The sequence below is a fragment of the Thamnophis sirtalis genome, unplaced genomic scaffold (genome assembly GCF_051295495.1).
Source record: "Thamnophis sirtalis isolate CommonGarterSnake01/CBP01778 unplaced genomic scaffold, rThaSir2_p1.2 scaffold_8, whole genome shotgun sequence".
In the NCBI taxonomy this organism is placed as follows: domain Eukaryota; kingdom Metazoa; phylum Chordata; class Lepidosauria; order Squamata; family Natricidae; genus Thamnophis; species Thamnophis sirtalis.
The window spans coordinates 54,807,124-54,819,128 of NW_028261388.1; the positions used below are offsets into that span (position 1 = coordinate 54,807,124).

General features: G+C 36.2%; 1 protein-coding gene across 2 annotated transcripts in view; it reads left to right on the plus strand.

Moving 5' to 3' along the window:
• Positions 1-12,005, plus strand: part of ABCG1 (ATP binding cassette subfamily G member 1) — a 54,630-nt gene that overhangs the window by 16,690 nt on the left and 25,935 nt on the right. For both annotated transcript variants that reach the window (XM_087721694.1, XM_087721695.1), the window contains exons 3-6: positions 6,374-6,491; positions 7,509-7,641; positions 9,342-9,392; positions 11,001-11,146. In XM_087721694.1, the coding sequence (XP_087577820.1) occupies positions 6,374-6,491; positions 7,509-7,641; positions 9,342-9,392; positions 11,001-11,146 (448 nt within the window). The remainder of the gene's footprint in view (positions 1-6,373; positions 6,492-7,508; positions 7,642-9,341; positions 9,393-11,000; positions 11,147-12,005) is intronic.

The window sequence follows — 12,005 nt, forward strand, 5'->3', positions numbered from 1 at the left end:
AAACAAAGTTCCTCCTCTCTCAGTTCCAGTGGAGCCAGATGATCTAGTTCTATTTCAACTTTCTGTCTATAATTTCTGTCTTACTCTCTAAAATTCCATTTTGTCATAATGTGGAATAGAGTAATAAAGACTTTAAGAACCAGTATTTGCCATTTTACTCTAATTTTCTGTCTTATCACTACAATCTTGTAGCAGTTGTAGTCTAGGTTAGATAATTAAATTAAAGTAAGTTTTTATTTTAAACCTAAACTAATTTTGATGTGTTTGTGAGATTTTTTTTCCCCCCGGAGACATTAATTCTTTGGTTTTTGGGCTCCATGATTCACATACAAGGTATGCTTAAAAATGCCATTTTTAAGCATGAAAAGTGAGAATTTGAAATATGTGTTCACTAATAAATGCTGCAGAGGATGACAATATTTTTTAATTGTGTATTAGCTAATCAATTGTAAATTGGCTCACAGAGGTTGAAACTGATTAATCAGATCAGTATAAGACTTATAAAATAAGTCCTTCATTCTTTTTTTGCAGGATCTACCTCCTTTAGCCATACAGTTTCCACCAATTTCTTAGCTTAGCAGGTGTTAGAGATGTTGCTATATCTTCCAATTTGTCTTGTATGACTGCACCCATGACTAACATTTATCACTGAATAACTAGCTGGACACAATACAAATCTTTGTTGTGAAATGATAGTGCTTTGCCATAAACTTTATTTATAGTGACTGCAATTTAACTTCTGTTTTGAAATGGCTGTATATTTTCTTTTCTCAGAGATATGATGACATATCACGTATTACTTGTGTTGGCAACTTAGCCCAAGAGACAATCATACATGTAAGAAATATTTGGGAAGCATCTGGTACTTTGTTCAGTGATTAATGGTAGATATGTTGAATATATCTTTTTGTCTTTGTCAGCTGTGCAAGTAGATAGCAAATAATCAAAATGACAGTTTTTCTCATCCATTCACTATACAGAATGATATTGATATTGCATTTTACTTTCACCTGATGCCTTCTAGGTATGTTTGGAGTCTAGTTACCAGAATTCCCAGCCAGCCAATTAGATAAAGGTGTAACTGATGGTACTGATGGCAGTATTTTTTTCAGGTATCACATGGCCCTTATGTGAGTTTTGTTCTGTACTAATGTAGCTTATTTTCTCAGGCAATGACACTTTAGTGGAATCTTCAGCCATTTCTAAGCTCTTTGATTCTTGGTAACTCCATGGCAAGCAACAAAGATCTGAAAGGATCAGTATTGCCAAATATACGTGTGATGCCAAATGTATGGATCAACACATTCCAATGAATATTCAGCTTGTTAAAGCAAAGAGTCCAGTTATTTGAAATCTATGTTTATTAATAAGTGCTGTAGAGGATGACAGCACATGAGCCATGGTGACACAATGCTAAGAATGCAGCATTGTAGGCTAATTCTGCCCACTGCCAGGAGTTAGATCCTGACCAGCTCAATGTTGACTCAGTTCTCCATCCTTCTGTAGTCAGTAAATTGAGGACTCAGATTGTTGGGGACAATATACTGACTTTGTAAACAGCTTAGAGAATGCTATAAACTAAAGCACTATGAAGTGGTATATAAGTCTAAATGCTATTGCTATTTGTGTCTGAGTATTTTAGATTACAAAGAGCAGCGTTGGTATTAACTAGTCAACTTGCATGGTAAATTTTCATAAGACATTTCACCCATTTCCAGAGGGATAGCCTATGTCATAGGGTTTTAAATCCCTCTGGTCTGCAGTACTACTTAAGAAAATCCAATTTGATAAGTTTTTTATATCCTCTCCTTTTAAAATGGAAGTGCAAATATACTTGTATGGTACATTACAAGGAATGATTCAGAAGCTTAATACAGCAACATGGTATAAGTTTACGAGTTTAAGTTTAATAAAATTTGTATGCTGCCCACTCCCATTGGGACTCTGGGCAGCTCACAGCAAGACAAAGGAAACATTTAAAATTTAAGAATAAAAAATACATTTAAAAGTCCACATCATCCATTCCATCTAAGCGGGGCTGGATATCAATCAACAGCCCCAGGCCTGCCGGAACAGCCAGGTCTTGATGGCTTTACGGAAGATCTTTCATACTGTTAAACCAGCTCTGCAATCCCACCAAATGAAATAATATATTCATAAGGACAAATAGGGACTTCTTGTTCATATACTATAAGGGCTCCCAAAATCATTTCAGCTACATTTTGAAAATTATTTGGAAGTACACTAAGAATCTCTATAAAAATAAAAATGTGCTGAGGCTTTCCCTGGTTGCATTTGCAGCGCCAAGACTTGTACTGAGGCCAAACCAAGCCACAGTGCATGTGGGTGCATGTAGCAAGATCCTGGGAAAGCCTTGGAGCAGCCACACGGGACTTTGTGGAGACTGTAGTTGCTCCAGTCCTTTGGGGAAAGGCTCTTGGCTTGTATCCACAAGCTTAGCATAGCTTTGAGGAAGAGCAATCCAAACATAACTTGGGTTGAACAAGTACTATGAGAACTGTTTTCATTCTGAAATGAATACCTCCCACCACCACCTTAAATACTTAGCAATGTAAAGGGTAGCATACTTGTTGACCAGGGCCAGATTTAGATGAAAAGAGGCCCTAGGCTATTCCACTTATGAGGCCCTTTCACCTCTCATTTTTAAGTTTGTAAATTACATGAGAGACAATAAAATACATCATTACTGTAATATATATCAAAATATATCAATATATATAGCTGGCCTCCCGACGGAGGTTGGTGGTGGGCTCCGCGTCGACGGGGCGGCTACTGGGAGCAGCCACGTCTCTCGCCTGACCGCTGGTGCCGGGAACGTGGGCGGGCTCCCCAACTGCCGTGGCGCTGGAACGATCTTAACCAATACATTTTTATGTTTGTTTATTAGTCATATGCGTAGAATTTCTCCTTATTTTCGGTTCAGTGTTTTAGTGTTCACTGTTTTTAGAATAGTGTAATTTTAATTTTGCTAACAATTTGAATGTAGGCCCCTCTTGATCTTGAGGCCCTAGGCTGAAGCCTAGTTAGCCTATAGGAAAATCCGGCCCTGTTGTTGACTCTTTGTAATTAAAAAGTGACTGAAAACTAGACAGCCTTCATGAAAAAAGATAAACATATAAAAAACAAGAGGCAGATAAAGCATTTTTCCAAATCTTTATATCAAATATAAGAAACAAGGAGAAAAGAGAGATACAGAAAGAGAAGCAAAAGGCATTTTTAATTGTTTTTTTACATCCACTTAATCCAGAACAGATCCATTCTCTTTTAGAATCTTTTAAGCATCCCTTATGAATGGCTATAAGTAAGGCATTTAGTATAGCTCATGAGATTGGTGTAAAATGTTTGCAGTTTATCCATTATAGTGCTAATGAATAATGATGATAGAGAAACCCAAAGAATAAATTTTGCTGAAGGTTTGTCCAGTCACTGGCTGAGAAAAGGAGCCCTAAGAGATCATGCTGTTGATACTGCAATGATAAAATCTTGTCCAAACATTCTAACTCAGAATTCATATTGGAGCTCTGCCTATACACGTATATGCTTCAAATCATCAATAGACGCTGGGGATAGTTTATGCAACTGAGAGCAGATTCTTTAAAATGTGATTTGGACTGATTCAAAGATAATCCTATTCACAAAGTAAGCAAAATAAAGGTGAACAAACTTTGGAGGGTTGTCTTGGGGTTATGAACCAAAGGGAGGGTTGAGTTTTTCTCTTTTATAAGTAGTCCTCGATTTTTGTTGTTAAGCAAGACATTTGTTAAGTGGACCTTGTCCCATTTTACAATATTTTTTGCCACAGTTGTTAAGTAAATCACTGCAATTGTTAAATTAATAACAAGGTTATTAAGTGAATCTGGTTTCCCATTGACTTTGCTTTTCAGAAAATCACAAAAGATGACCACATGACCCTGCAACACTGCAACCATCATAGATGTGAGTCAGCACCCAAATATAAATCATATGGCCATGAGGATGCTGCAACAATTTTAAGTGTGAAAAATAGTCATAACTGACTTTTTTCAGTGCTGTTGTAACTTTGAACAGTCATGTAGTTCAGGTTTGGAACAGGGGTGGGTTCCTACCTCTTCTGTAGAAGTTGTTCCACAAATCTACCATGCCATTTAGAACTGGTTCCAGCTCCCTCCCCCCACCTGTCTGCATCATGCTTGCCCCGCCGACCGCTCACTGATTGGCTGGCTCACTAATCACCATGCCCGCTTCTAAGAGTCCTATCTAAACCTTAAAGTCTTAAAGCTGTCAAACATGAACACCCCTGGGTTTTTTTTTCTAAAGGGTTAGGGGTGCAAGGGTCTTGTAACTTGACAGCTTTAAGACTTGCGTGCTTCAGATGCCAGTGTTTCTAAGCCAACATTTTGGTTGCTAAGCAAGAGCGTTGTTAAGTGAGTTTCACCACCTTTTACAAGGTGGGCACGCCCACCTAGTCACATGACTGCCAAGCCACTCCTACCCGGTCACATGGCTGGCAAGCCACTCCCACGAAGCAGGCCACACCTACAGAAGAGGTTCTGAAAATTTTTGAAACCCCCCACTGGTTTGGAAGCTATATATTGAAATCATTCTTTGTTTCTGTTTTTATATTTGAAGTATATATTTTGCTACAATAGAGAATTCAGTTTTAAAAAGAATTCAACAAACTTTATCTGTAAGCTAAAATTCCAAAGTAGGAATTTGTCTCTTTTTCTGGGAAAACAGGAATTGTTTATAAATTTTAAACTCACCATGGAACTGTGGTTGACTGTGGGGTATTTCAGTGTGCTGTTAAGACAAAGAAACATTGGTAGGGTCTTCTGAATAACCATTCTAGTCCTCATTAATGACAGCCTGTACATAGTAGTGTCCCAATACAAATCTGACCTTTATTTAAGCATATAGGCCACAGGGTTTGTTGTCCCCACTGCTTGGATGCCTGTGCAATTAGCCCTGAATTGTAAAAGATCCATGAAAATAGAACCGAAATATAATTTTTGAGTTATGGGTTGTAACAAAGCAATTGATGTGTATAAAATGGAACACCTAGATGTCCTGAATGAATTATAATGGTTACTACAAAGTAATATTACTTTATAGGCACCCATACACAATCCTAAATATACTGTAACTGCTTTTATGCCTGTTCAAGATCTAGAAACTTTATTGTATTCATTACGTGAATCTTATTCACCAAATTAAAATGCAGCCTTTGCTGAAATTATCAGAAAAGCTTCTAAATAATCATCATCTAAGTAAATTTGTTGGTGTTGAAGTTAATATCTTTGTGGTAGTAGAAATATTTATATGCATATGTTTTGCATCTCCTAAACAATTTTGATTGCTGAAAGAAATAAGGAAAACAAGCACTATGTCTGTCTAAGAACTTGGCAGATTACTCATTTTGCAGTTGTTACCCAACCGGCTGGTGTTTCTTTTTAGCCTGGTCAGCTAACTTTGCTTCGTGATTAAGAGGCAGAGAAAATGTAATGGAGCAAAACAATGAAAAAGAAAATAATTCTATCACAGCATGCTGTCAGATAAATGCCATCCTGCTTTCTAAAATATCTGTTGATCACTTTAGAAATCTCCTGGATCTTCAAGTAGGGAAAATATACAAAATTTGGTTTTCATCTCATTCTTCCAGTCCCTTCACTGTATCTTCTTCATCTCAATATTTTTCTTCCTTCATGATAGACCATAGTTCTTGAGGGACTTATTCTATTACTGTTGTAGTACAAAACTGATAATGCAAAAACATGTTTACCAGAAATAAATATTCTCATTTTTTCCATATCTTCTTCCTTTTACGTTTTTCAATCAAATTGCATTTACATTTAAAATCTTCCAGTTTTCATTAAATACAAATCAGGAAAAAGGGAATAAAAATGAAAAAGATGGGAGGAAATATAAGAAAAATCCCATAATACTTGGCTTTTGTAAGATAAGCAAGAATCAATTTAGATAGATAGATGATAGATAGATAGATAGATAGATAGATAGATAGATAGATAGATAGATAGATAGATGTCTCTATATCTATATTAGCCAAGAAAAATTGTAACCAATATTATTTACAGTTGCTAATGTCTGATCAATATCATTTTATTAATCTTAACATGGTTAAGATTTTATTTCTGTCAAAGTAGCTAAGTTTTGTGAAATGGATGACATCTTGACCATACCAGCTTTGTAATTAGTGGGTTTCACTGTGGTCTTTTACTTGCTTTCTTAATCTGTTTTTTATTTGTTTATTTGTTTGGTTTAATTTAAGCTGGTCTATGGCTGCAACGAGGTGCCTACCTATTTTAGAAAAATATGTTTTCTAAATTTTAACTCTCTCTCCCTTCCATTTTTATAGGTTTCAAGACTTTGCTGAAAGGAATTTCTGGAAAGTTTAGTAGTGGCGAGCTGGTGGCAATTATGGGTCCTTCTGGAGCTGGGAAGTCGACACTTATGAATCTTCTGGCAGGATACAGGTCAGTAAGTGTATAAACACCTGTATCTTTTAATGACCGATGTCTTAAGATGTTAAGCGTATTACCAAAATGTATTGTGTGTGAAATACGCACACACACACACACACACATACATACACAAACACATACACACATACATCCAGTAGGTAATTTATGTTTATGAGATAGGCTACATCCCTTTGTCAAGTTTAAATATTAACAATGGGTTTCTGTCTAAAAACACCCTCAGAGGTGGAACAGCTGGAATCAGGGTGAAAGAGTGGAGGTCTCATACCCTTTCTTTTCCAGAAATCATCTTTACATTTTGGCTTCATCTCTTGCTTAAAATAAGCAGTTTGGACACTTCCTCTGCTATGATCTATTTTCTAGGGGTACTTGATCTGGCATCTTGTCCATGTCTCTGATCTGTGGGACAGCCTTTGCAACAAATACTGCCATTCTAACAATTATAAGGAAAAATATTATTCATTCTTATCCATTCTTGGCCATGAAACTTAATGCAGGGGTCACCAACCTCTGGGCTGCAACCCACTAATGGGTAGTGAGCTTTTTGCAACCGGGCTGTGTATGTGTATGGATGCGTGTGTATGTGTGTGTGTGCATTCCCACTTGCGTGAGCAGCGGGTAAGTACACGCTCCTTTTGCAGAAAAGATGGAAAGGTTGGGGAACTCTGACTTAATGTACTTAACTTTTAATTATGAAGATATTTTCAGCCTAAATGTACTAGTCTTTCAGGAACTTCAGAGATGTGAATCCAACACTGTATGCTATTAGGAGAGTTTGCATATGATAGTTGCATATGTACAAACTTGATAAACACAATTTGTGAATGGAGAGATTTTCCACAATTCTCCTTAAACTGTAAACTCAGATTCTGATAATAATTATTTCACACTTCATACTTACTTGCATATGATAAAAAAGAACTGACTCCTGTACTGTGAAAAACTTGAATGTGCAGGTAATCTGATCTAAAGGCATGAAAAAAAATAGATTGTTTTTTCTCTTACTTTCAGGGAGACTGGGATGAAAGGAGAAATTCTTATCAATGAGCAACATCGTGATTTGCGTTCTTTCCGCAAAGTATCTTGTTACATTATGCAAGATGACATGCTGCTTCCACATCTTACTGTTCAGGAAGCTATGATGGTATGATTATTAATAATAGCAACCACATCTATATAACATACAGCTCTCCTTTTTCTGAATTAGCTTCTTCCTGGGTTAAGCAGTAATGATTGTACATCAAAGAACATGAAAAGAAATAAAGTGCATTCATGAAAAGTATTAAGAGGAATTGTGGACAGTATAATTCCTGTCCCAATTCACAAAAAGGAAAATCTTGCATTAAATGGACAGATTGTATCTTTTGCCCATCAATTGGGTAAATTTCCAAAGAAAGAAAGAGTGGGGGAAGAGAAGGAGGGGGGAAGGGCGAAAGAGAGAAAATAGTAAGCTATATACTGTACCAGTGTTGGCTAACCTTTTCGACATCAAGTGCTGAAATGGGAGCGTGCACGTGTGGGAGCACCAGAAACCAGAAGAGCAGCTCCCAGGCACGCATGTGCTGAACCTCCAGTTTCCGGCATGCAATAATCTCTGGCATTGCTCCATGCAAGTCCTCCAGGGAATCAGACAGCACATGTTGTGGGCAATCTTGCAAAATGTGTTTAATAGTTTGCATATCAGCACCACAATCATAACAAGGGGAATCTTTCCAGGCACTTCTTTCAGTATCATACCTAATTCTGTACAATTTCGACCAAACAAAACAAGTCAGGTCAAAACCAGATAGTTTGGTAGAGGGATCACTAATGGTCAGGCCATACAAGAAGGTACCTTGGATCATTTCTTTCTCTTGGCATTCTGTTTTGGTTAAACTGGGTTGATGTTAAGTGAATAGCTGGCCTGCGGGATTTCAGCCTCATGATGAGCCTATGTATTGTCCTGGTGAATAGGGAGGGCCTTGTTTTTCAGTATCCTTGACCATAGCTGATTGGGAGCTTATTGTCTTCTAATGTGGGGTGGTATGATATTGCTAAGTATTGGTAATCAGTGCACAGGAGTGAAATGCAATGATGATAAACATTGTTTGGCAGATTTGGACATCAACGATTGGGTGCTGTTAAGCCATACATCGGGACAATATTCACTTGTGAAATAAGCCAAGCTGTTGTTCATAGATCACATATTTTGGGGGGGCGGGTGGAATACATAAATGCATTCACAACTTTGGAAAATATTATTTTTCTAAGCAGAATTATTATAATAAAAGTATAATTTTCAGATCAAATGTTTCCAAGTAGTTTCTTGAAGAAATGGTTCAGTTAAAGGTGGATTTTTTTCCCTTCATGAATACCTGGGTCAGGCCAGCTTGGGCATTTAAGAACGAAAGACCATCAACTCCATTTGTAGAGAAATGTATAGTTTTAATAAAGCCAAGAGGTGTTACAGTATAAGCAAAGCCAGATATGTTCTGGGCTGGCATCTTCAGTTCCTGTCATCCGGTCATTCCCCCTCCCTATATCCTCTTACTACTCTTCTTTTATGGCAGGATGCCATTGAAGCAAAGCAGGGCTGAAGTGATGCAATGGCAGATCTGACAACCTGCAAGCTTCTCACAATACTCTAACAAATATTTATCCTAATTGAAACTATTGATAATATTTCACCTCTTAAGGATTTATTTCCTGGCTTCTATATAATAATAGCTCTGTATTTTAAATAAGCAGCAACATTAGTTTCAAAAGACCTATACTGTATTATAGGAATTGGGTAAGTACTTTGCATGGCTGATATCCTACCCCCAAATAAATTGACTTAATAAGTATAATATTCTACTATTTCAGGTGTCTGCTGACCTGAAACTTCAAGAAAAAGATGAAGGCAGGAGAGAAATGGTATGTATATTACTTTATTTTGACTTAAAATGTGGTACTTATTTTCTTTTAGAAAAAAAACAGCACACTTTTTATATTTGAAAGTATTATTTATATATATATAAAAGTAGTATATTTAGATGATTTTATACAATGATTTCTCTTTTTTTGACCAGATTTATGAAATGTTGAATGCAAAGGATATCCAGTTTGCATATAGCATGTAATTAAAATCAGTGGGTTGAAAAGAATGGAAGAAATATGGGAAATGTCAATATTGAAGAATTTGTGCAACAATAGGAATGCTTCATTGAACATTAAATTTGAGTTCTTAGCTGGCTCAGTAACTTAGGGTTTGAGCTGGTGGTAAAAGATGCTTTTGACCTGAGAGCCTGTCTGGTATAGTGATATTAGATCAGGAGATCCAAAGTCTATTCATTTATCAAACTTAGTGCGCAACTTTAGGCCATCATTGTCTTTCAGCCTAACTTACTATTTTAATAGGGTGGTTGTTATGTGATAAAATTAGGAGAGATCTGCCTGTATGCTTCCTTGAAGTCTCAGGAAAAAAGATGGGATATAACCATGATGGTGAACCTATGGCATGCATGCTGGTAGTAGCAAGCAGAGCCATCTCTCCGGGGACGTTAGCCATCTCCCGTTGCTCTTCCAGGTTCTGGTGTGCGCATGCCAGCTGGTCTTTGCACATGCGGGAATGCGGGAAACCAGAAGAGCAGCTCGCTGGCACTGCTCTTCTGTTTCTGGCACTCCCATGTGTGTGTGCTCCCGTTTCAGCACTTGATGCTGAAAAGGTTCACCAACACTGGGATATAGCATGGAACATTTAGTACATCTAGAATCTTTTCAGTGAAAGTTGAAGACCCAGACAAATTTACTTAGAAAGAAATCAAATGGATATTTGTGGAAGATGTGCATAGACTAAAAATACAATGTTTAGTACATAAAAGATAGATAGATAGATGATGATAGATAGATAGATAGATAGATAGATAGATAGATAGATAGATAGATAGATAGATAGATAGATAATATTACTTCCTGAGAAAGGTTGGTATCTACCTAAAATTTAAGTGCCGGTGATTCAGAACATTCTAATTCGGGACCAAGGGATTCTTCTTTCATAGGGCTACTATATCTGAGCTGATAAAGATGGAAGTAAAAAGATTCAAAGGTGCTTTGCAGCAATTCTGACCTCCATTTCTGCAGTCCAAATTTGGTAGCCTAAATGTTTCATTTGCTTTTTAAATGAGAAATAAGAAAGGGACCTCTAGTAAATGGTATAAAAGGATGCTTAGCAAAGTGTATAATACATGGATAATAGTAGAATAGGATCATAGTTTTCATCCAAAATGACTATTTAGTCTTGTTTCCTTACAACCTTAACAATAATTAGAAATAGCAACTTCCAAACAGTTGAACTATGTTAAAATAAATATTAAACAATGTGCTTCCTAATACTTCAGAGCTGGCATATTAGAAAAATTATAAAATATTTACTTATACACTCCCCTAGTTTCAGATATTTATGTTTCAGAGATCACTATTGTGATATGAATACAATTACATAAATTATTACCGAAGTTTCCCTTATGTTGTTCCTCTTCACAGGTGAATGAGCTCCTGACAGCTTTGGGTTTGCTGTCGTGTGCCAGTACTCGTACTGGAAGCCTTTCAGGAGGGCAGAGAAAGCGTCTTGCTATTGCTTTGGAATTGGTGAACAACCCACCAGTTATGTTTTTTGATGAACCTACCAGGTAATTTGTGTTCTGGAGTAAAAGGCTGACAATTATCACAAATATGCTTTAAAACATTTATTATTTTTAGTATCTAAAGTATTAAAAAGTTGAAAGTATCCTCTTGATGTTTTAATTTTAAATTTTAAACAGATCTTTTTAAAGAAAAAAGAGACCTTCGACTGTGAAAATTCATTTTGTGCATTTATGTATTATATCAAGTTGAATATAATCCTTAATTTAAGATATTTCTCCCTCCAAAGGAAGGATAAGAAAAATATACTCAAATGCAGATAAAAATTTAGTGTAATGCTCAGCTTCCTCACCTTATCAACCTAGGATTGTCAACTCCAGATGAAACCAATATTGGAAACTTGCCTAAATTAGTCTATTAAATGTGTGCATATAAACCAGAATCAAATAAAAAAATATTTTGATGCTAAAATCAAACATCAAATTGACAAAAAGACCCTATAAATTTAATTAATCATTAATATTGTTCAATCTGTAAAATAACATACTTGAGTTATAAAATTCTTGGATTTCTATCTTTGTATGTTAGAATTCATTCAATCAAACATAAATAATTCTCATACACAGGAACAGACACTTCCCCATAGGCGTCAAAAACAAAATGGGAAATCAGGATGGAGATGGGACAAAGTAGAGTAGAGCAGCAGGAAAGAAAGGGAAAAAAGGAGAAAAAATGAGACAGTAAGAAGAAGAAATAGTTGGATGGTTAAAGAAAAAAAGAAATTAGATTCCATTTTTAAAGTATTAAATTTACAGGATAGCTGGTCCTGTCAAACAATAGCTAGTCCTTACGCTAATTTTTAGAAGCATCCATATATTTCAGAGTACACTCTGCAAATGTTTGCAT